This window comes from Balaenoptera ricei, chromosome 1 (genome assembly GCF_028023285.1).
Source record: "Balaenoptera ricei isolate mBalRic1 chromosome 1, mBalRic1.hap2, whole genome shotgun sequence".
NCBI classification, from domain to species: Eukaryota; Metazoa; Chordata; class Mammalia; order Artiodactyla; family Balaenopteridae; genus Balaenoptera; species Balaenoptera ricei.
Window position 1 is genome coordinate 81,094,410 of NC_082639.1, and position 26,443 is coordinate 81,120,852.

A 26,443-nucleotide genomic window follows, 5' to 3' on the forward strand; every position below is an offset into this window, starting at 1 on the left:
GATCCTCTCAGCTGACAGAGCAAGGAAATATATGTGTATATATTAATCTGCAGATATGCACATATCTATAAATATTTCTGTATGAACCCATCTTTATTTGTATTAAGCTAAAAATGAATTCATTGTGAGATCTCCAACACTAATCATACTAACACATTGATCATCCTACTCTTACCTCCTTGCTTGTCTGTAATCTTCCACTATACTAATGAGAAACTGGCTTTCATCATCCAACATCTAATACTTAATCATTCAATTCCAGTATTCATGTATAGTGGTTTCAGAATTGTTAATCCATACCTGCATGGGAAACAACTTTACCAACTAGAGCAGGGGTCCCCAACCCCTGGACCACGGACTGTTACCGGTCCATGGCCCATTAGGAACTGGGCCACACAGCAGGAGGTGAGCGGCGGGCAAGTGAGCGAGCGAAGCTTCTTCTGTATTTACAATCGCTCCCCATCGCTCACATTACTGCCTGAGTTCCGCCTCCTGTCAGATCAGCAGCAGCATTAGATTCTCACAGGAGTGCAAACCCTCCTGTGAACTGCACATGCAAGGGATCTAGGTTGCACACACCTTATGAGGATCTAATGCCTGATGATCTGAGGTGCAGCTGAGGCAGTGATGCTAGCACTGGGGAGCGGCTGCAAATACAGATTATCATTAGCAGAGAGGTCTGACTGCACAGAGACCATAATAAATCAATTGCTTGCAGACTCATCAAAACCCTATCAGTGAGTGGCAAGTGACAATTAAGCTGCATCTTACGGAGTAGACTGGACATAAGCAACACACTTTGGGTGTCACTGTCTCCCATCACCCCCAGATGGGACCATCCAGTTGCAGGAAAACAAGCTCAGGGCTCCCAGTGATTCTGCATTATGGTGAGTTGTATAACTATTTCATTATATATTGCAATGTAATAGTAATAGAAATAAAGTGCACAATAAATGTAATGTGCTTGAATCATCCCGAAACCATCCCACCCCCCCCGCCAGTCCATGGGAAAATTGTCTTCCATGAAACCAGTCCCTGGTGCCAGAAAGGCTGTGGACTGCTGAACTAGAGTACACTGCTTGTACTATGCAGTTGCTTTGCCTTTATTCGTACAGTCTATACTCATTTCCAAAGTTATTTAGGCCAGTACCTTTATCTCCCACTCCCTTCAATGAGGTTATTTCATACATTTGTAATACAGTTAGGTAATTTTGTCACAGTCTGCATCCTGGGATCTCCTGACCTCCTTCTAAGTGTTCTTGTTTTAATTAGCATACATTAAGGTTCACTTGTACTATAAAGTTCTGTGGGTTTTTTTTTTAAACATCTTTATTGGAGTATAATTGCTTTACAATGTTGTGTTAGTTTCTGCTATATAACAAAGTGAATCAGCTATATGTATACATATATCCCCATATCCCCTCCCTCTTGCGTTTCCCTCCCACCCTCCCTATCCCAGCCCTCTAGGTGGTCACAAAGCACCAAGCTGATCTCCCTGTGCCATGCGGCTGCTTCCCACTAGCTATCTGTTTTACATTTGGTAGTGTATGTATGTCAGTGCTACTCTCTCACTTCGTCCCAGCTTGCCCTTCCCCTTCCGTGTGTCCTCAAGTCCATTCTCTGCCTCTGCATCTTCATTCCTGTCCTGCCCCTAGGTTCATCAGAACCATTTTTTTTTTAGATTCCATATATATGTGTTAGCATACAGTATTTGTTTTTTCTTTCTGACTTATTCACTCTGTATGACAGACTCTAGTTCCATCCACCTCACTACAAATAACTCAATTTTGTTTCCTCTTATGGCTGAGTAATATTCCATTATATATCTGTGCCACATATTCTTTATCCATTCATCTGTCAGTGGACACTTAGGTTGCTTCCATGTCCTGGCTATTGTAAATAGAGCTGAAATGAACATTGTGGTACATGACTCTTTTTGACTTATGGTTTTCTCAGGGTATATGTCCAGTAGTGGGATTGCTGGGTCACATGGTAGTTCTATTTTTACTTTTTTAAGGAACCTCCATACTGTTCTCCATAGTGGCTGTATCAATTTGCATTCTCACCAGCAGTGCAAGAGGGTTCCCTTTTCTCCACACCCTCTCCAGCATTTATCGTTTGTAGATTTTTTGATGATGGCCATTCTGACTGGTGTGAGGTGATACCTCATTGTCATTTTGATTTGCATTTCTCTAATGATTACTGATGTGGAGCATCCTTTCACGTGTTTGTTGGCAATCTGTATATCTTCTTTGGAGAAGTGTCTATTTAGGTCTTCTGCCCATTTCTGGTTTGGGTTGTTTGTTTTTTTGATATTGAGCTGAATGAGCCGCTTGTATATTTTGGAGATTAATCCTTTGTCAGTTGCTTCATTTGCAAATATTTTCTCCCATTCTGAGGGTTGTCTTTTTGTCTTGTTTATGTTTTCCTTTGCTGTGCAAAAGCTTTTAAGTTTCATTAGGTCCCATTTGTTTATTTTTGTTTTTATTTCCATTTCTCTAGGAGGTGGGTCAAAAAGGATCTTGCTGTGATTTAGGTCATGAGTGTTCTGCCTATGTTTTCCTCTAAGAGTTTTATAGTGTCTGGCCTTACATTTAGGTCTTTAATCCATTTTGAGTTTATTTTTGTGTATTGTGTTAGGAAGTGTTCTAATTTCATTCTTTTATATGTAGCTGTCCAGTTTTCCCAGCACCACTTGTTGAAGAGGCTGTCTTTTCTCCATTATATATTCATACTGTCTTGATTACCATACTCTCTTGATTACCATACTGTCTTGATTACTTTAGCTTTGTAGTATACTCTGATGTCAGGGAGCCTGATTCCTCCAGCTCGTTTTTTTTTTTCTTCTCAAGATTGCTTTGGCTATTCGGGGTCTTTTCAGTTTCCATACAAATTGTGAAATTCTTTGTTCTAGTTCTGTGAAAAATGCCATTGGTAGTTTGACAGGGATTGCACTGAATCTGTAGATTGCTTTGGGTAGTATAGTCATTTTCACAATGTTGATTTTTCCAATCCAAGAATATGGTATATCTCTCCATCTGTTTGTATCATCTTTAATTTCTTTTATCATTGTATTATAGTTTTCTGCATACAGGTCTTTTTTCTCCTTGGGTAGGTTTATTCCTAGGTATTTTATTCTTTTTGTTGCAGTGGTAAATGGGAGTGTTCCTTAATTTCTCTTTCAGAATTTTCATTGTTAGTGCAATGACAAAAATGAAAGAATTGCTGTGCATTAATTTTGTATCCTGCTACTTTACCAAATTCATTGATTAGCTCTAGTAGTTTTCTGGTAACATCTTCAGGATTCTCTATGTGTAGTATCATGTCATCTGCAAACAGTGACAGTTTTACTTCTTCTTTTCCAATTTGGATTCCTTTTATTTCTTTTTCTTCTCTGATTGCTGTGGCTAAAACTTCCAAAACTATGTTGAATAATAGTGGTGAGAGTGGGCAACCTTGTTTTGTTCCTGATCTTAGAGGAAATGGTTTCAGTTTTTCACCATTGAGAACAATGTTGGCTGTGGGTTTGTCATATATGGCCTTTATTATGTTGAGGTAAGTTCCCTCTATGCCCACTTTCTGGAGAGTTTTTATCATAAATGGGTGTTGAATTTTGTCGAAAGCTTTTTCTGCATCTATTGAGATGATCATATGGTTTTTATCCTTCATTTTGTTCATATGGTGTATCACATTGATTGATTTGCATATATTGAAGAATCCCTGCATTCCTGGGATAAACCCTGCCTGATCATGGTGTATGATCCTTTTAATGTGTTGTTGGATTCTGTTTGCTAGTATTTTGTTGAGGATTTTTGCATCTATGTTCATCAGTGATATTGGCCTGTAGTTTTCTTTCTTTGTGACATGTCTAGTTTTGATATCAGGGTGATGGTGGCCTCATAGAATGAGTTTGGGAGTGTTCCTCACTCTGCTATATTTTGGAAGAGTTTGAGAAGGATAGGTGTTAGCTCTTCTCTAAATGTTTGATAGAATTCACCTGTGAAGCCATCTGGTCCTGGGCTTTTATTTGTTGGAAGATTTTTAATCACAGTTTCAATTTCAGTGCTTGTGATTGGTCTGTTTATATTTTCTATTTCTTCCTGATTCAGTTTTGGAAGTTTGTGCTTTTCTAAGAATTTGTCCATTTCTTCCAGGTTGTCCATTTTATTGGCATATAGTTGCTTATAGTAATCTCTCATGATCCTTTGTATTTCTGCAGTGTCAGTGGTTACTTCTCCTTTTTCGTTTCTAATTCTGTTGATTTGCATCTTCTTGCTTTTTTTCTTGATGAGTCTGGCTAATGGTTTACCAATTTTGTTTATCTTCTTAAAGAACCATCTTTTAGTTTTGTTGACATTTGCTATTGTTTCCTTCATTTCTTTTTCATTTATTTTTGATCTGATCTTTATGATTTCTTTCTTTCTGCTAACTTTGGGGCTTTTTTGTTCTTCTTTCTCTAATTGCTCTAGGTGTAAGGTTAGGTTGTTTATTTGAGATTTTTCTTGTTTCTTGAGGTAGGATTGTAATGCTATAAAATTCCCTCTTTAGAACTGCTTTTGCTGCATCCCATAGGTTTTGGGTCGTCATGTTTTCATTGTCAGTTGTTTAGGTATTTTTTTATTTCCTCTTTGATTTCTTCAGTGATATCTTGGTTATTTAGTAGCCTCCATGCGTTTGTATTTTTTACAGATTTTTTCCTGTAATTGATATCTAGTCTCATAGTGTTGTGGTCAGAAAAGATACTTGATACGATTTCAATTTTCTTAAATTTACCAAGGCTTGATTTGTGACCCAAGATATCATCTATCCTGGAGAATGTTCCATGAGCACTGGAGAAGAAAGTGTATTCTGTTGTTTTTGGATGGAATGTCCTATAAATATCAGTTAAGTCCATCTTGTTTAATGTATCATTTAAAGCTTGCGTTTCCTTATTTATTTTCATTTTGGATGATCTGTCCATTGGTGAAAGTGGGATGTTAAAGTCCCCTACTATGATTGTGTTACTGTCGATTTCCCCTTTTATGGCTGTTAGCATTTGCCGTATGTATTGAGGTGCTCCTATGTTGGGTGCATAAATATTTACAATTGGTATATCTTCTTGGATTGATCCCTTGATCATTATGTAGTGTCCTTCTTTGTCTCTTGTAATAGTCTTTATTTTAAAGTCTATTTTGTCTGATATGAGAATTGCTACTCCAGCTTTCTTTTGATTTCCATTTGCATGGAATATCTTTTTCCATCCCCTCACTTTCAGTCTGTATGTGTCCCTAGGTCTGAAGTGGATCCCTTGTAGACAGCATATATACAGCTCTTGTTTTTGTATCTATTCAGCCAGTCTGTGTCTTTTGGTTGCGGCATTTAATCCATTTACATTAAAAGTTATTATCAATATGTATGTTCCTAATACCATTTTCTTAATTGTTTTGGGTTTGTTTTTGTAGGTCTTTTCCTTCCATTGTGTTTCCTGCCTAGAGAAGTTCCTGTAGCATTTGTCGTAAAGGTGGTTTCGTGGTGCTGAATGCTCTTAGCTTTTGCTTGTCTGTAAAGGTTTTAATTTCTCCATCGAATCTGAATGAGATCCTTGCTTGGTAGAGTAATCTGGGTTGGTGGTTTTTCCCTTTCATCACTTTAAATATATCCTGCCACTCCCTTCTGGCTTGCCGAGTTTCTGGTGAAAGCTCAGCTGTTAACCTTATAGGAATTCCCTTGTATGTTATTTGTTGCTTTTCCCTTGCTGCTTTTAATATTTTTTCTTTGTATTTAATTTTTGATAGTTTGATTAATATGTGTCTTGGCGTGTTTCTCCTTGGATTTATCCTGTATGGGACTGTCTGCGTTTCCTGGACTTGATTGACTATATCCTTTCCCATGTTAGGGAAGTTTTCAACTATAATCTCTTCAAATATCTTCTCAGTCCCCTTCTTTTTCTCTTCTTATTCTGGGACACCTATAATTCAAATGTTGTTGCATGTAATGTTGTCCCAGAGGTCTCTGAGACTGTCCTCAATTCTTTTCATTATTTTTTCTTTATTCTGCTCTGTGGTAGTTATTTCCACTATTTTATGTTTCAGGTCCCTTATCTGTTCTTCTGCCTCAGTTATTCTGCTATTGGTTCCTTCTAGAGAATTTTTAATTTCATTTATTGTGTTGTTCATCATTGTTTGTTTGCTCTTTAGTTCTTCTAGGTCCTTTTTAAACGTTTCTTGTATTTTCTCCATTCTATTTCCAAGATTTTGGATCATTTTACTATCATTAGTCTGAATTCTTTTTCAGGTAGACTGCCTATTCCCTCTTCATTTGTTTGGTCTGGTGGGTTTTTACCTCGCTCCTTCATCTGCTGCATATTTCTCTGTTTTCTCATTTTGCTTAAATTATTGTGTTTGGGGTCTCCTTTTCCCAGGCTGCACGTTTATAGTTCCCATTGTTTTTGGTGTCTGCCCCCAGTGGGTGAGGTCGGTTCAGTGGCTTGTGTAGGCTTCCTGGTGGAGGGGACTGGTGCCTGTGGTCTGGTGGGTGGGGCTGGATCTTGTCTTTCTGGTCGGCAGGGCCGTGTCCGGTGGTGTGTTTTGGGAAGTCTGTGAATTTAGTATGATTTTAGGCAGCCTCTCTGCTAATGGGTGGAGTTGTGTTCCTGCCTTGCTAGTTGTTTGGCATAGGGTGTCCAGCATTGTAGCTTGCTGGTTGTTGGGTGGAGCTGGGTCTTAGGGTTGAGACAGAGATTTCTGGGAGGGCTGTCGCTGATTGATATTACGTGGGGCCGGGAGGTCTCTGGTGGTCCAATGTCCTGAACTCCGCTCTCTCACTTTAGAGGCTCAGTCCTGACACCAGGCTGGAGCACCAAGGCCCTGTCAGCCACAGGGAATTATCAAGGTAGTGGTCATTGGCACGTGAAACCACAAGAGAAGAGTCCCGTGCTATGCCTGGTCCTGTTGAGCAGTTTTCAGACTTCAGCTCATTCTGGCAGCAGGACGACTGGGTCGGCCATGTGAGGCAAGATGGGGTCCCTTAAGCGGGCAGCGCTCAGCCGGTGCGCAGACTGAGGGGCCCAGTCGAAGCCCTCGGGGAAGGGTGACAGCCGCTGGCTTCCGGCCTCCTGTGGCTGCGGCCTCTTTGGGGTCTCCCGCCCGGCGTCAAGTCACTCTCACTTCTGCTTTGGTGGCTGTGCCTTTACCCTGAGCTTCTTCACAAGGCTAGCACTCCCTGAGGCGACATGTGAAAAGCACAGGCCGTGCTGAAGCGTGAGAAACCTCTGTGGGTTTTTATAAATGGATATTGTCCTACATCTACCATTACAGTATCATACAGACAGTTTCAACTAAAAATCCCCTTTGATCAGTCTCTTCAGTTTTTCCCCCTCCCCAACCCTTTGGCAATTTTTTTTTTTTTTTACTATTTCCATAGTTTTGCCTTTTCTAGAATGTCATTTGAATAGAACCATATAGCATGTAGCCTTTTCGGACTGATTTCTTTCATTTAGCAATATGCATTTACAGTTCATTCATGTTTTTGACTTTATAGCTAATTCTTTTTTTTTTTTATCACTGAGTAGTATTCAGTTGTAATGAATATACCACTGTTTATCTGTTCACCTATTGAAGGACATTATGGTTGCCTTAGTTTAGTGATTATGAATAAAGCTGCTGTAAACATTTATGTACAAGTTTTTGTGTGGACATAAGTTTTTAGGTCTTACTGAAACTGTCTTTCAAAGTGGCTCTATCACTTGCACTTCCACTAGCAATGAATGAGAGTTCTTTCTGGTCCTCTCATCCTCATCAGCAGTTGATACTATTCTTTTTTTTTTTTTTTTTTTTGATTTTAGTCTTTCAGATAGGTTTGTACTGGTATCTTATTGTTGTTTCACTTTTTATTTCCCTAATGACAAATGATGTTGAAGTTCTTTTCATATGCTTATTTGCCATCTGTATATTATTGAGAGTTTTTGGTTCAGATCTTTTGTTTATTTTTAAGTTAGGTTGTTTGTTGTCTTACTGTTGAATTTTAAGAATTCTTTGGATATTTTACATAGAAGTCCTTTATATGATATGTGATTTGCAAATACTTTCTCCTAATTGGTGTCTTGATTTTCATTCTCTTAACAGTGCCTTTTATAGAGCAAATTTTTAAAATTTTAATAGAATCCAGCTTATCAATTTTTTCTTTTTTGGATCATACGTTTGATGTTATATCTAAATTCATCATCAAACCCAAGATCCTATGTTTTCTTCTAGAAGTTTATGGTTTTATATTTTATATTTATAATCTACAATCCATTTTGAGATAATTAGTTAATTTTTATGTGAGGTATAAGGTTTGTATCTACGTTAATTTTTTTGCATGTGGATGTCCAGTTGCTCCAGGACCACTGTTAAAAAGATTATCCTTTCTCCACTGAATTGCCATTGTGCTTTTGTCAAAACTGAGTTGGTTGTATTTGTGTAGATCTATTTCTGACCTCTCTATTCCATTGATCGATGAGTCTCTACTTTCGCTAGTGCATACTGTTTTGAGTACTTTAACTGTGTAGTCTTTCTGGGAATCAGGTAGTGTGAATCATCCAGCTGTGTTCTTCTTTTTCAATATTGTGTTGGCTATTTTAGGTTCTTTGCCTTTCCATATAAATTTGAGAATCACTTTGTCAGTATCTCCCTACTGTCTTCCGCAGTAGCTGCACCAATTTGCATCCCCACCAACAGTGTAGAAGGGTTTTCTTTTCTTCACCACCTCTCCAGCATTTATTATTTGTAGACTTTTTGATGACAACCATTTCCGACAGGTGTGAGGTGATACCTCATTGTAGTTTTGATTTGCATTTCTCTGATAATTAGCAATGTTGAGCATCTTTTCATGTGCCTGTTGGCCATCTGTATGTCTTCTTTGGAGAAATGTCTATTTAAGTATTCTGCCCTTTTCTTGATTGGGTTGCTTGTTTTTTTGTTACTGAGTTGTATGAGCTGTTTATATATTTTGGAAATTAAACCCTTGTCAGTTGTATCATTTGCAGATATTTTCTCCCAGTCCATAGGTTGTCTTTTCATTTTGTTTATGGTTTCCTTTGCCATGCAAAACTGATGTGTGATTAGGTTCCATTTGTTTATTTTTGCTTTTATTTCTTTTGCCTGGGGAAACTTACCAAAGAAAACATTGCTTTGATTTATGTCAGAGAATGTTTTGCCTATGTTCTCTTCTAGGAGTTTTATGGTGTCATGTCTTATATTTAAGTCTTTATGCCATTTTGAGTTTATTTTTATGTATGGTGTGAGGGAGTGTTCTAACTTCATTGATTTACATACAGGTGTCCATCTTTCCCAACACCACTTGCTGAAGAGACTGTCTTTTCTCCATTGTTTATTCTTGCCTCCTTTGTCATAGATTAATTGACCATAGGTGTGGGTTTATTTCTGGGCTCTCTATTCTGTTCCACTGATCTATATATTTCTTTTTGTGCCAGTACCATGCTGTTTTGATTACTGTAGCTTTGTAGTATTGTCTGAAGTCTGGAAGGGTTATGCCTCCAGCTTTGTTCTTTTTCCTCAGGATTGCTTTGGCAATTCTGAGTCTTTTGTGGTTCCATATAAATTTTAGGATTATTTGTTCTAGTTCTGTGAAAAATGTCATGGGTAATTTGATAGGGATCACATTAAATCTGTAGATTGCTTTGGGTAATATGGCCATTTTAACAATATTAATCTTTCTAATCCAAGAGCATGGATATCTTTCCATTTCCTTCAATCCTCTTCGATTTCCTTTTTCAATGTTCTATAGTTCTCAGTGTGTAAGACTTTCACCTTCTTGGTTAGGTTTAATCCTAGGGTTTTTGTTTTTTAGTGTGATTTTAAACAGGATTTTTTTTTTTTTTTTTTTTACTTTCCCATTCTGATATTTCATTGTTAGTGTAAAGAAATGCAACAGACTTCTGTATATTAATCTTGTGTCCTGCTACCTTGCTGAATTCATTTATCAGTTCTAATAGTTTTTGTACGTAGTCTTTACAGTTTCTTATATAGAGTATCATTCATTTGCATATAGTGAGAATTTTACCTCTTCCCTTTCTGATTTGGATACCTTTTATTTCTTTGTCTTGTCTGATTCCTGTGACTAGGGCTCCCAATACTATGTTGAATAGAATTGGGCATCCTTGTCTTGTTCCAGAATTTAGCAGGAAGGCTTTCAGCTTTTCACCCTTTAGTATTATTTTGCCTGTGGGTTTGTCATAAATGACTTTTATTATGTTGAGGTATGTTCCCTCTATACCCATTTTGGCAAGAGTTTTTTTTTATCATGAATGGATGTTGAATTTTATCAGATGCTTTTTCTGCATCTATTGAGATAATTATGTGGATTATGTCTTTTCTTTTGTTGATGTGGTGTATCACATTGATTGATTTGTGTATGTGGAACCATCCTTGTGACCCTGGAATGAATACAACTTGATCATGGTGTATGATCCTTTTTTTGTGTTGTTCCTTTATTTTGTTAATGTGCTAAATTATGTTGCTTGATTTTGAAATGTTAAAGCAATCCTGCATTCCTGGAATAATTTCAACTTGGTTGTGATGTTTTATATATTCTATTTATTGCTGGATTCAGTTTGCTAATATTTTGTTTAAGATTTTTTTCATGTATATTCATGAGATAGGTTGGCCTATAACTTTCCTTTTTTTATAATGTCCTTGTCAGGTTGAGGTCTTAAAGTTATGTTGACTTCATAAAATGAGTTGGGAGGCATTTCTTTTCTTTTCTTTCTATTTTATTCATTTTTTAATGTGTATGGGTGAGATTGATTTTGTGTTTCTAAAATATTTATTTGAATTCACTGAGGAAGTCATCTTGGCCTGTTATTTTCTTTATTAAGTTTTACTTTCATCCTTTTTTAAAGTTAAATTTATTGAATTAGAATTCATATACAATCAAATACACACATTTGAAAGTCCAATTTAATGAGTTTTGACTAATTTATAAACCTGGGTAACTCCCACCACAATCAAGATACAGAGAAGTTTCATCACCTAAAAAGCTCCCTTGTGTCCATTTACCATTAGTACCTTCCCTCTCTCTAGCCCCAGGCAAAAACTGAGTTTCACATGCTGATTTGTCACCTGTATTTCTTTGGTGAGTTTTCTGTTCATATCTTTTGCCCATTTTTTAATTGGGCTGTTTGTTTTCTTATTGCTGTATTTTCTAAATTATAATTTATTTTACCTGTCCTAGAATTTCATATAAATGAACTCAGACATATTATTGAGCTTGTTTTGCTCAGCATAATGTTTTTGAGCTTCATCCTTGGATATTATGTATATCAGTGTTTCACTCAGTTTTTATTGCTGAGTAATATTGCATTGTATGCATACACCACAATTTATTTAACCATTCTCCTGTTGGACATATTGGTTGTTTTTAGTGTTTAGCTATTATTAATAAAGCTGGTATTAACATTTTTGTGAAGTATTTGTGTGAATATATATTTTCATTTCTGTTGGGTAAATTCCTATGAGTAGAATTGCTTGGTCATATGGTAAGTGTATGTTAACTTTTTATGAAATTGAGAAACATTTCTCCAAAGAAGTTATACCATTTTACACTCCCACCTGCATGCCGTGAAGAGTTCCAGTTTTTCCATATTTTCCTCACCACTTAATGTTGTCAGTCTTAAATATTTGCCACTCTAGTAGGTGTGTAGTGGTATCACATTGTGGTTTTAATTTGCATTACCCTGATCACTAGCAATTTTGAGCATCATATTATGTGCTTATTGGCCATTTGCTTATCTTATGATGTTTCTGTTCAAATCTTTTACCCGTTTTTTAAAGCACTCTTAAAGAGAGTGATTTGTTACAAATTTTAATATACAGAAACTATTGAGAAACAGACATGTACCTTTTTTCCCCCTTAAAATGAATCATGTACTGTTCTGACCATAGCTTTTTCTAATTTTAATCTAATGCTCAAAACTTGATGTGATGTTATTCTTTATAATGAGCCATAAACATTAGTTTTGTAGTAAAACTATTTAAATCAATTTGGCTCTTATCTGATAATTTTTTGTGTGAATGTGCCCATTTTTTAGTAGGATTGCTTATGTTCTTGTATTGAGTTGTATAGTTCTTTATATATTATGGATTCAGTTGTTTGGCAGATATATGTTCTGCAAATATTTTTTCCCAATATTTTGCTCATCGTTCCATTTTCTTAAAAGTGGCTTTAAAAGGACTGAAGTTTTAAATTTTGTTAAAATTTAAATTTTTGTGTTTTTTTAAAAAATTGGTTCATGCTTTTTGGTTCCCAAGAAATCTTTGCCTACTCAGAGTTGCAAAGATTTTCACCTGTTTTTTTTCTAGAGATATTATAGTATTAGCTTTTATATTTAGGTTTTGGTCCATTTTGAGTTAATTTTTGTGTTATGGTGTGAGGTTAACCGTCAACATTCATTTTTTCCCCTCCAAACCTCCAGTTCCAGTACCACTAAAAAAACTTGATCAAGACTGCATTGAATCTAGAAATTAATTTAGGCAGAATGGACATGTTAACAGTTTTGGGTCTTCAAATCCATGAGCACAGTTTAGCTCTCTCTTAGGTCTTTGTAAATTATCTCAGCAATGTTTTATAGCTTTTAATGTAGAGGTCTTGTACTTTTTTGTTATATTTGTTCCTGTGTATTTGACCTTTTTTGCTAATAGTGTAAATGAAATTCTTTTCCTTCATTTTCTAGTTATTCATTATTATGCCTGATTATCTTTGGACATTTTATTGAAACTTTATAGAAATAATTTAATAGTCTGGGTGATGTAATTTTAATGAAGACAAGATTTCCTTTTGCTTCTGGAAAGCATTTAGGCTAGGTGGAGATCACTTTAATCCAGTCAGGGATTGAGCTCATTAAAAGCTGGACTTCAGTTCTAATAAGGGCTTGTCTAGTTCCTGTTCGTTCTTCTTCCTAAGGTGTAGACCTTTCAGAGTCCAACTGGAATCCTGGGACATCCACCAAAGTCTCTCCTCTTTGCTGGATCCCAAATTCCAATTTGTGTGCCTCCAAGCCTGTGAAGATTGCCAGAAGCTATGTTTAGCTTCTTAGCCTCTCAACCATTGCTTTTGCTTTCATATTTGGCAGTTGCCTCAATGGAAAAAGTTACCTAAAATATACTTGGATCACTTCTTTTGTCTTCTCTCTTACAACTTGTCTCAAAAGCTACCACCATGGTAGCTTTCTTATGCCTTCAAATCATGCTTTCTTTCTTTCTTTAAAAAAAAAAATACTAATACATATATATGTAATATATATATATATTTCCAAGCTATTCAGCAAGAGAGTTGGTCTGAGACAACCTAGTAAGCCATTGCCAGAAGTGTCTTTCTCTTATTCCTCTCCCCCTCTACTTTTCCCTCCCAGCCTCCACTAGAATATTCACATTTTCTCTCATTTACTGTTATATTCCCTAGAATAGTGCCTAGCACAGAATAGAAGTCAGTAGGTATTTGTTGAGTGAAAGAATGGATGAATTAACATTCTATCTGAGAAGATAGAATGGACATTCAAAAGAAAATATCTTTACTGTCATTTTCTCAAACTTAAGAGATAGCTAAGTAGCTATTCTTGAGCATAATTATGGTGAGTTTTGAACTGGAACTCAGGACCTTTCGAGTTCTAGTCTCGAGAGGGGTGGAGAAGATGGCGGAAGAGTAAGACGCGGAGATCACCTTCCTCCCCACAGATACATCAGAAATACATCTACACGTGGAACTACTCCTATAGAGTTCTAGTCTCTTAGTGATGTTTCCTCAACATGTTACGTGACATCGTTTGGTCTTTATTTCTCCATTTGTAAATGATTTATTACTCTCTTACTCATGGAAATTGTTACTAAATTTAAGAGCTTTCAAGAGAAAAAATTAAGTGGGAGTTCCCTGGTAGCCTAGTGGTTAGGATTCTGGGCTTTCACTGCTGTGACCCAGATTGAGTCCCAGGTCAGGGAACTGAGATCCCTCAAGTGCACGGTGCAGCCAAAAAAAAAGAGAAAAAATTAAAAAGATGAAAAGGACATTGGAATTAATGTTTTAATCAAGCAATCAAAATTCTTTGGTATAAGTATAGGCTTATAATTTGTATTATTAAAATCTACCAGTGAATACAATTAAGACAAACAGATTGTTATCATTTTTAAGAGGTAAAGATGAAGAGTTTCATAAAAAATTACATTTTGCATTGTGCATAAATGTTTGCCTGTGTTTTTTCCCCCTCTTCCCTTTAGAGCCATTTTAAGTGCAAGATCTAGTTATTTTGCTGCGATGCTGAGTGGCTGTTGGGCTGAAAGCTCCCAAGAGTACATTACTCTTCAAGGGTAAGCAGAATTTTTACAAGGCAGCTTGACTGCAAATGATTGCAAATAATGCTTAATACAAAGCACTTTTCATGAATCTGATTTCCCTGTATGTTCAATGAAAATGTTTCTCATGTGGTACAATTCAGCAAAGTACACTTTCTGAAAATGAGAGTAGTTGGGAACATTTAGTAATAGAGATAGTGTGTTAGTCTTCTCAGACTACCATAACAAGATACCACAAACTGGGTGGTTTAAACAGCAAAGATTTGTTTTCTCACAGTTCTGCAAGATCAAGATGCCAGCAAGGTTGGTGTCTGGTGAGAGCTCTTACCTTGGGTCCTTGGGTTATAGATAGGCACTTTTCCACTGTGTGCTCCAGTGACCTTCTTTTTAAGTGCATGGGGCTGGGGGGCAGAGAGATAAAAGGAAGGTGGAAGGAGAGAGCTCACTCTCTGGTGTTCTTCTTATAAGGACACTAATCCTATCACATCAGGGCAGGGCCTCACCCTTATTACCTCACTTAACCTTAATTATTTCCTTAGAAGCCCCATCTCCATATAGGTACACAGGAGTTAGGGCTTCAATATATAAATTTGAGTGGGTGGGGGAACACAAATATTCAGTCTGTAATAGGTAGTTTCTTAAAGAATAATTTGGATAGGTGTGGATTTCACTGACCTATGGTAGTGCAATTGTGAGTCTACACAGTTGATGGCAGTCTAAACTGCTGAGACAGTTATTAAGAGATGAACTACTTCCTTAAATGGTGAAATGGAATATTTTTTGGTCACAGATGATCACTGTGAGAATCTGGAGTGTACAGTATGGGAGAGGGCTTTCTCAGTAGGAAAACTGCCTGGGCATTCTGAGGGAGACCGTCAGCCCTGCGTCATTCACACTGCTGATGTTTCCTCGACTGGGTCAATCTTGGCTAGAGGCTTGGGTGTGGAATGGTGGTAGTGGTGATTCCATAACAGCGGATGCATGGAAATTATTGATAAATTCTCACTATTTTTTACACTGGCCTATAATCTTGAGCCTTCTAGGTTACAGCTGTCTAGTTTCCTTACTAACTAAAATTGATCCCCAAATGCCTCTCATTTGTAATTTCTCAGTCTATAAAAAATGGAAAATTGAAACATTATTTGTAAGAATATGTTATGTGTTTTTATTTTATTTTTTCATATTTCATTCATTTAATAGAAATGAAACACATATGCAGAAGAACCTAAACCTCCTTTCTTTCATACCAGGGTTTTAGAGAGTTGTGTTTTAATTATATTACCTATCACAGTTTCGATACACATATCACAATCTGGCAATCACCAGGTAGTTTCTGATTATGGAAGATTTTATACTCCAAGCAAAGAGTTTATTCGCCTGTGGGTAAAAGGAATGTGTAATTGAATCAGTTGGTGAAATTTTATCATTCACTGTTGAAAAACAACCTGAAAGATATATATATCCTACTAAGAAGGCCTCTTCCTTTACGGTGAATTTAAAATATCTGCTGAATATAGGAAGAGGGATAATGCTAGCAGAGGCCAGAATTTCTCTAAGTGTGTCAATCCTAGGGCTAATCACTCTAGTGTCATTTTGGAAACGTGTCCAGGGACTGTGTTTGAGATGTTTTAGATATCATTTTTTAAAACTGTCAATCTTCTCTCATTAGAACTGAATTCAATAAAAATTTAAATGAAGAGATAACCTAGTTTGACTCAGAATGCAACTTTTTTGGCATTTATTAAAAATCATGTGATTCTGTGTAGTGAGATAAAGGTCAAAAGAAGTGTATGATTATTGGACCTTACTTGACAGCAGGGGAAAGTAATTTACAGAGAACACTTATCTAATTTCGTAGAAGAAATCTTAGTTGCTTATATGTTTAGTGACAATTTTTACTATCTGATACCTATTGACATATACCTTTGTTCCTCTCTCCAAATAGATTCTGTCCTCAGCAGTGATAATACCTTACAATAACATATATTTTCTAGGTTTCTTCCACACTTATGGTGCCCTTTAATTTTTAGAATCAGTCTTTGAGAGAGAGAGTATATTCACATATTACAGATGAGTAAAAACAAGATCAGATAAATTAAATGTCTTCCAGGGGTTACTTGGTAAATAAGTGCTTATGCTGAATATAAGTTACATGTTTGTTGATTCTTAATTCAAAGTCCATTCCACCACAGTCACTGAAGAAATTAGAAGTTTCGCATTGGCGTGTGTTCTTGAGCTATCTCAGACTGATCTTCTCCACTGTTTAAATCAGTGATTTTCCCATAAGACCCTAAAGTTCCTGGTAGGTATGTTAGGGAATACATGGCACGGGATTGGGATATATGAGGGGAAGGCCATTTGGGAAGAGGCACATCTTCAACCAGAGCTGCTCTACTTTTATCTATTCTGTATTGCTCAAAATGACCTCTGAGTTTAGCTATAGGAACAAAGGCAATCTTTAATCAGCACTCATGAGTGATCAGATTAAACATTCAAAACACACAGGCTTTTAAAGGAGAAGTCTATTTATTAAGAGGTCAATAGATAAGAAAGAAGTAGTGGCATAACTATTGGTCTCTACTCACCACCTATAATTTTCCTTCTTTCATTATAGTGGAGGTAATGGATAAATATCTCCTCTTATAATATGGCTTGACTGCTACTGACCAACTTTAGTGGTTCAAGGGAAAGCCAAGTAGAAGTAGCCAAATTTGTTTTAAACTGTCATTACAAATAAGTAGGCTGTATGTTGTAGCAGTGCCAGCAGTGATCAGGCTCACTCCTCTTACAGTATTTTCCCTTCACTTCTGTTGTAAGCAAGACTCTACTCCTTACTGGATCATCTTACCCAGAGCTGCTATTTCAGCAGTGGAGACTTACTCCTAATCAGCTTATTCACTTCTAATGCTAGCACATTGGAAATGAGGATACATTTCTTTCTGACTCTTTTATTTTGCTTGATGTAACAAGGTTTTCTAATGCTAAAATGAAAGGAGAATTTCCTGACAGATTCTGGGTTTTATCTACATCCTTTATTATTATTATCATCACACAATCTGTTTTGCTTTCCCCTCCTGTATCATATATCAAATTGACTGTCTCAAATTACCACCTAAAATGTTATTAGCATCATGGTGTATAAAGCTGTAGGAAAGCTAAAGGGGATTTAGGAATTTTACTTTTTAAAAAAAATCACATCTTCTAGGAATTTTTATAACAAAGTAATCTACAAAATAAATTCTCTTTTCACATTAACTTATATTGTAATCCTGGGTAGATGTTTCCATGGATTGTGTGGTATAGTAGAAAGATCATGGCCTTTGGTGTCCTTATAGGAAGTCCTACATCCAGTCCTAAACTGTTACATGACTTTAAGGACATTGCTTACCTTCCTTAAGTTTCCTGAGGTTGTTGAAAGAAAAAACCTGGCATAGTGCTTGGTACGTAGTATGTAGTGCTCATTAATATTTGTCTTTTTCTTCTTTCCCTAAATTATATTGGTCTCATTTTCTAGAGAGAAAAGGCTTCAAGTGAGGGCCATTTACAGTACCAGGACAGCAACGCCTGCTTTGCTTGGTCAGCAGCCGCTTTTGGAACTGTGCCACTGTTGCATATCTGCAGGATGTCTTCTGCAGTAGATTAGAATTGAAATCCTATCTGAAATCCTTACAGAAAAGAACCGAATGTTTTTAATGAGTTGGTAGCTCAAAGATGTAATGCACATGATATTTTTAAGATGGACAGCCTTCAATAAATTATAGTAGGAATAGTAGGGTCCTATTATCCTTGATAATAATTATCCTATTATCCTATTATCCATGTCCCAGAGTTGGAGGGGGAAGGATATAGTTGGAAGGAAGTTCTCCTGGTGGAGGAAGGGGGAAATTTTCCACATCCTATACTGGAAATTGAACCACAGCCAATAGTTCTGTAAAGAAACCCCACATGTTTCCATTTTATGTAAAAAGAGGTCTTTCAGTGGTGGCTTGAGACTTTAGAGCATAAATTTGGATTTTCTCGTCTCCCTTGGGAGATTCTTGGGCTTGCTGTGAACCTTCAGGATGATCTTTTCAAATATAAGTCAGATAATATTTCTTTTCTGACTAAAATCCTTCAATGCCTTCTCATCACAATCAGAATTAAACCCAAATCTTTACCGTAATGTATAAGAACCTGTATGATCTGGCCCATAGGCTTTTCCCAAACTACCCCACCTAAAGTAGCTACAGCCTAACTCTCTAGTTATTCTCTTCTATGTTATTCTGTTGTATTGTCTTCACTTTTCACTATTAAAATTATCTTCTTTGTATATTTGTTGACATATTTATTGTCCATGTCCTCTCTCTAGAACGTAAGCTTCTTGTATCCTCAAGGTCTAGAATAGGGCCTATCATTCAATAAATATTGACTGTATATGAAGAAATGAATGAGTGAATGAGACCCTACATTACCTTAGCCCACATATATAGGAGCCTGAAACTTTAGGAAGCACATATAAAGCAAAGAGGTTTTAGACTGGGCACATGTTGTATCTGATCCTAGAGCTCTGTCCTCTCATAGGCTTTTCTTTTTTCTAACTCTGGGTATATGTAATATTTTCATCTCCTACAGGATTTTATTCTGATTACATTTAAATGGGAATAGTGCTTTAAATCTTTCCATTTAAACTGTGTGCTATTGCAGTAATTAGTTGGGGTTTTGTTTTTTTTTTCCAGGTCAGTTGATCATGTCTTTATAAACACTTTTAGTAAAAATACAAATGACTTACAATAATGAGAATGCAGTTTAGTAAAACATCTGTCAAGACAGCAGGAAAACAGTTTCTTGCTGTTTTTATAGCTATCATATGTATTGATACATAAGCTCAAATGTCTAGCTTTTGCTATTTATTTTAATAAAACTCCTTTTATTTTTACTTAGTCATTATTATCCTTTGCTTAAATATGTCAAGTCTTAGAAGAAACTATTCTTTCAACAGAAATGGTCAGTCCTCATTAACACTGATAATAATGACTCTCGAAATTTTGAGGAAAAGTGCATGTAATTTAATAATTATGCTACTGTTTTAGGCTACAAACTATAGATAATATGGCATAATCATTCTGAGATCAAATCTTGTTGTATCCATGTATATAAATGAGAATATTTAGAGATTTGACTTCTTTCTAAGTATTAAAGATGTGGAATTTTGAATCAGCAGAAACCAGTAGGGGCCAGTAAATATTTATTAAGTAAATTGAAAAATATTTATATGTTTTCAACTCAGTATTCCTTCTGAAGGTTTGGGAGATGCTTGTAACTACCCTAATAAGCCATTCATTAAATATTCATTAAACATTTATTGAGCATATATTATTTAAGGCCATAGAATCAAAGCAGACACCTTTCTGAGTCCTACCCTGAGGACTCCATTTCTTTTCTTCTTGCCTTCCTCCTTTTGTTCCTTTAGCAGACATTAGATACCATGCTTAACAAACTGTGAAGGTCTTATCAGCACTGTCCCCACCCTGCTTCCACTGCAGAGCTCCAGTATTATGTGGGGAAAGGAAATTCTTCTCATCCTGGGGATATTGAATCAATGCTGACATTCTGCTGCTACTAGAGATGCAAGGGTAAATAAGACACAAATCCTGCCCTCACAGAACTCAGTTTAGAAGGAGAAACAAATACGTAAACAAAGATATTACAAGTCAGTTTGATAAATGTGATAAGGGAAGTGTGTGTGTGTGTGTGTGTGTGTGTGTGTGTGTGTGTGTGTGTTAGTGTGTGTTATACTGCTTAAGAGCCCAGGCTTTGGAGTCTGGATTTAAATTCCAAAATTCCAGTGCTATCTGCCTGGATTTAAGATCCAGTGCATCACTAGTCATTTGCCTTTGGGCAGTTTACTTTTTTTTTTCTAACACCTGCCCCCATGGGCAAGTTACTTAATTTCAGTTGTTTCATCTGTAAGATGAGACTAATAACAATATCTACCATTGAGTTGTTATGATGATTAAATGAGCTAATGGCATTCAAAATGCTTATTAGCTCAGTGACTGAATCATAATACATGCTCAACTGATGTTAGTTATTTATGTTTAACATTCAGTGATTTCTTTTTTTCTCCCCCTTGGGAGCATTAAGGAAACAATCAGAGGTAAAGAGCCACATGTCTTGTGTCTAAAAGATGAAATAAGTAGAGAGGAAGAGAATTTTAAGCAGAGTGAACAGTATCTGCTAAGGCATGGATGTATAAAGAATTACAAGTAGTTCAGGTATAAGAAATGGCAGTTTACTTATCTTGGAACAGCTGCTAGAGAGGGAGAACTAGAGATCAGATGGTACAGAACATTGTACACCAAGCTAAAGAATTTAGGCTTTTTTCCTAGGTGCTATGGAGAATTGTTGAAGGGTTTTTAAAGTCAGGGGCTGTATCAGATTTACATTTTAGCAAAGTCACTCTAATAACAATGTGGGAAATGGGATGCAAGGAGATAATTTGAGGCAAGAAGCCCACATGAGAGGATACATTATCATAGTACAGAGGAGAGAAACTGAGAGGCTAAACCAGGGCAATGAAATGGGGAATTAGATAGCAGAGGCTGAATTCAAGAAAATTTTGAAGGTATAAAATGACAGAATATAATGAGGGAGAGAATTAAGATGAACCTCCAGCTCTGACTTAGGCATTTAGGTTATTGTTCAGTCTTCTTTTTGTTATTCCTATTTTATTCATAGCACTGTTGCAGGACTTATTGCATCTTGTCCCACCTTCTATTCCTCGGTACCAAGGAGAGTGAATTATCCAACAACAATTGGGCATTGGTCAGGACAAACTCCAGATGAGAGGTAATTTGATTTCTTTTCTCCTTTCTTCTCTGCTGAACCCGTGAAAAGAGGTGATGGGGAAGAGGGGCATCTGCTATCCATCTTTGCTATCTGTTGGAGTTTTGAGGGGGCCCCAATAAATAGTATACTTTCTTCATGCTCAAAATGAGACAAAAGACTCAGCAGATGAAGTTAGAAAACATTTCCTTGATTTTTGATAAAAACTGTTAAAGCAGTAAATTGTGCTTTAACGCAAGAGCCAAAGTTGATTTGCTTGCTATGTCTACTCTAAGACAGCCCACCTGAGAGAAAGTCTGAATCTGGACAGCGGATGTACTTCTTCCCCATCACCTCTTACCACTGGTTCAGCAGAGAAGAAAGGAGAAAAGGAATCAAATTACCTCTCATCTCAAGTTCCTCTTGATCAACAGCCAGTGGTTGTTGTCTACCAACCAGATAATTAACCTCCCTTGATAACAGAGGAATAGAGTGTGGGACAAGATGCAAGAAGTCCTGTAACCATGCTATGAACAAAATAAGAAAAACAGAAAGAAGACCGAATTTGGGGTGTTGGGAGAGGAAGTCATGAATTTAGAGTTTGAGATCTAGTAGTCAGTGGGACATAAAGATTATCACTTCAGACTACTTCTTAAGTCATGTCTTTACTTTTAAATCTGTAAAACGAGGATGTTGGCAGAGCTAGAGCCACTGGATAGGTATTACAAATTAAGAAATCTATACAGCATAACAAGACTCTTTCTAGTGAATAGAGTTTTCCATCCCAGGCTTTAAGCAAGACCAGAGGCCATTTGTCAAAGATGCTGAGAAGGATTTCTTAATGAGCCAGAGGTTGAACTATGACCTCCAAAGTCCTTTCTAACTTTGTCTATCATGGAAGATGCCCAAAAAATAATCAATTATTTTATAATATACTAATAACATTTTATAGCATATAAAAACCCATAGCTGCAGTCATGCTTCATTTTTAAACTAATGGCATATCTCATGGACGTTATTCGAAGAATATATTCTTCAGATAAAAATGAGGTTATAACATTATCTTGGCTAAAAGTTTATGGGAAAATAGAATGTATCATTGCTATCAGTTAAATCTTAATTATTTCTGGATTTGAGTATAGTTTTATTTTTCAGGATAAGCCGTGTAGAAATGAATGTTTTGATACATTTTATATATGGAGGAACTTTGGACTTTCCAGACAAAGCTAATGTTGGGTATGTATTATTTTTTAATGATTTTAATATAAAAGTATTAATATTTTGTGGCTTCTGCTTTGTTGAGCTTTGTTTAAAAGTGTCAGTGAAGTAGAGGCTTCACTTTTATTGTCTATTTTGCCTATCTTGTGTGTATTTTGGGAATATCTAAAAATAGTAAGTCACCTTATTTAGAAGAAAAGATGACCTAGCAACTCACAGTAATAAGATTAAGAAAAGTCTTTTTTAGGGGCTTCCCTGGTGGCGCAGTGGTTGAGAATCTGCCTGCCAATGCAGGGGACACAGGTTCGAGCCCTGGTCTGGGAAGATCCCACATGCCGCGGAGCAACTGGGCCCGTGAGCCACAATTAGTGAGCCTGCGCGTCTGGAGCCCGTGCTCCGCAACAAGAGAGGCCACGATAGTGAGAGGCCCGCGCACCGCAATGAAGAGTGGCCCCCCACTTGCCGCAACTAGAGAAAGCCCTCGCACAGAAACGAAGACCCAACCCAGCCAAAAATAAATAAACAAATAAATAAATTTATTAGAAAAAAGAAAAGTCTTTATTAGACTTAAATTATGTTAGAAAAACTTAATATTTGTTTTGGAAAATAGATGACAGGTTTTTATAAAATTAACAACTTTTATCAAATTTGGAATAATTTTTTTTACTACTTTATTTTTTAATTTTAGGATGTCAAAAGAAAAGGAAAAAAACCCTAAAATTAATCTGAGAATTTAGGCATCCTAAAGATTAACGGGACTTCCCTGGCAGTCCAGTGGTTAAGGTTCCACGCTTCCACTGCAGGGGGAACGGGTCCGATCCCTGGTCAGGGAGCTAAGATCCTGCATGCTGGGTGATGTGGCCAAAAAAAATAATATGATTCTTTAGTACTCTATGGTGAAATGCCGTCTAAGCTGCTGAAATCCTACTGGAGAGTGAAATCTGTCTTGCTCTTCTAATTTTCTGAATGTTCTCTCCTTTTATTGCTATTCTAACATCAGACAAATGAAGGCTGCTCTTTTTTTTTTTTTTTTTTTTTTACATTGAAGGCTGCTCTTTTAATTTTAAATATTCATTAGTTTCTTTAGTTATAAACTGAATAAATATGATTTGGGGGAGAAGGTGTCATGAGTCAAAGGGATGAAGTACTGAAGTTTTGCCCCTGGAAACCTATAAGAAATTTTATCATGGTATCAAGGCTTGTAGGTTTCCTAAGTACCTAAAGTATGTGTGGGTACTCAGAAATACTTGCCAACTGAAAGAAGCAACAGAAACCCTCTGAGTCATTGGATGCCATCTCCAATCTTATGGTCATCTGTAGACATTTTCAATATGATAAGCATCAATTAGTTGCCCTCCCCCTAAATTTTTATGATTCATATTTGTTGTGAAGAGTTGTAACTTTTGCAGCCTTTGAAGCAGTTTCCTGGGCTTTGTTGCATATGACACTGAGAATATGAGGGGAATTTGATTGAAACATCTCCCAATTTACTTCGTGTTATTCTCCACAAATCAAATCAAGTTACAGGGCTTTCAACTTTTGACCTATGTCCTTTTTATAATCTATAAAGAGTATTATGTAGGGTATAAAGTTAGAATTAAAATAATTAAGATAATTCTTTTTTCTAAACTATATATTATAAAAAAATTATTGTGTATTATGCCTTGGTTTTTAAATTAAAGAATTAACAGTGCATCTATTTTTATTTTAGGCAGATACTCAGTATGGCTGATATGTATGGACTAGAAGGACTAAAAGAAGTAGCAGTCTATATTTTAAGAAGAGATTACTGTAATTTCTTTCAGAAGGTAATTATTGAGTCTTAGAAATCTTTTACCTAGTGCTTAAAGTCACCCATTATTACCTACTAGCTTTTTAACTCTGTTAGTGTTGTCATTTTAACTAATGAGAACCCTAACTGAGAAATAACTCTTAGGATGTGCTTGCAGAAAACAGAAGTTAATTCAGATCATTTTAAGTAAGATAAAGTTGAGGTGGGGGTTTACTGAAATGATATGGAAATATTCTATATAATTCAAAGGTGGAGTGTACGGTTGGGACTCACAGTTAGGGTTTGGAACTAAGGGAAAGGAAGTTGGGAACTACTTTCTCCGTTTAGCAAAGGGCTGCACAGTGCTTCATTCGTTCTTTTCCCTGAAAGGACATTCCTCCTTCCTACCACTTCTCTTTATAGCATGTACTTGGGGTGTGATATAGTTCTCTTCTACTTCTCTCCCCCAGGTGCTATATGAATACTGACTTTTTAATTTTAGTTTATGCAAATGTAAATTTATTGTCTAAAGAAAGATACCATACTATGCATTTCAAAGCCATTTTGTACATTATTCTTAGATTCACCATTGTTCTAATTTTCTCTGCTATTTTTTATTTTCTTAATTATTCTTTTCTACATTTTCTAAATTTTCTACCATGGTCATGTATTACTTTTATAATCAACAAAAAACAAATCTTAAAAGAATTTTTTACATCAATAGTCCTCTCCTATTGGCTACTTGAGCCAACAATATGCATTGTAATTATGTAATTTTAATAATTTTAATCACATTTAAATTTAGATTTTTGTGTTGGATAGGACTTTTCCTATCTGTCTGTAAGTTGTAGCTGAGAAATCACCCCATGTGCTAAAACAGAGTCATGAACTGGGTCTACCACCACTACCAACCCTTCAAGGTTCACTGAGAAACAGTTAAACCCCTTAGCTACCTTTAATCAACCATTCATTCCAGCCTCTATAAGTAAGGGAGCTAGAAGAAGAAGCACAGTCTGTGGTGTCCTCAGCATTGCAGAAAGTGAAGAATCCTGGTGAAAGACTTTTCCTTCTCTTTCATCTTCCCCCATCTTCCCAGCCAAGAGAAAGTTAAGAGCCTGTTCCAAATAAAGATTAAAGATAGGGGTACCTGCAGTGAGGAGATAATGTCTTCTCAGCCCCGAGATGGACATTAATCATATCTGTATACCCAGTCCACTCCAGAACTTCCATCAAAGAAGAAGAAAGTACTAAGAGATTTCTTGGAAGAGCCTGGAATATGTCTCAGGAACCAGTGAGAATATACTTGAATATGGAGATTTCTTAAGGGAGGAGGAGGCTTGCTGGAGAAGCCATTACTAGCCTGGTGACTAGAGGCAATAGTTATTGTCATAGATAGAAAAAAATAATGGAGACTCCATTCCACACCCCAATTATACATGGTATGCAGGGAAGGAAAGGGACCTTAGTGGTTCAATGAAGATTAGAAGAGACTGATACAGGGTCAAATGACAGTGTCCCATGTAGGGAGGCATCAAGCATCATGAACCCTAGAAGAACATTTACCACTGAGAGGTTAGGGTGAAGTTCAGTCTGTCTCTTAACAAGCCACCACATTAGCAAAGGCCACCAACATCTGGATTAGAGTAGTCAAGGACATCTTCCTATTACCATGTTGGTCACTGGTTAGTTACATAAGGTGACCATAGCCATCCATAACCCTCTTCCACAGGAGTTAGACCCACAAAACGGAGGAGCAAGAGACCATCTCCATTCCAGATCTCCCCAACTAAAAGTGTAGTCAGTGATGGGGAGTGAAAGATTTAACTCAAGTATGAGATAGGTGTTTAAATAGTACTATACTGAATTTCAATACCAAAAGTAACCAGAAGGTACTGGAATTTGCCTATAATCATTAAAGTATGGGAAAAGGGGGAATTTGACACAGTATGGTTGATAGCACTAATTGGGGAAAGAAAGTTTTTTTAGTATCTCCTTTAAACTGAGACTCCTCAATAAACCAATTGCATGAAACATTTAAAAAATAATCTCTTTTATGTATTGTCTTTGGACCATTGCCTCTACTTTTTAGTATGTTCATGAGTATACACAGGTTACATGCAGCTTCTTATATTTTACTTTCAATAATTCACTTAATTTTAAAAATACAAAAGGCATATTTGTTGCCATTAAAACAACAGAAGATGAAATGCTTTTAAATTATCAATATGGCATTTTGTTGAAAATTTTTTTACTTTATTTTAATGTAGTCTATACTACTGTGGTAACAGATATTTGAGAGCAATTTTTGTTTTTATTGACCTGATCTTTA

The 26,443-nt window shown here is 36.4% G+C and overlaps 1 protein-coding gene across 4 annotated transcripts in view; it reads left to right on the top strand.

The window, feature by feature from the left end:
* BTBD8 (BTB domain containing 8) overlaps window positions 1-26,443 on the top strand; it is a 91,248-nt gene that overhangs the window by 33,868 nt on the left and 30,937 nt on the right. For all 4 annotated transcript variants that reach the window (XM_059900076.1, XM_059900080.1, XM_059900090.1 and 1 more), the window contains 3 exons: window positions 14,247-14,336; window positions 22,281-22,361; window positions 24,055-24,151. In XM_059900076.1, the coding sequence (XP_059756059.1) occupies window positions 14,247-14,336; window positions 22,281-22,361; window positions 24,055-24,151 (268 nt within the window). The remainder of the gene's footprint in view (window positions 1-14,246; window positions 14,337-22,280; window positions 22,362-24,054; window positions 24,152-26,443) is intronic.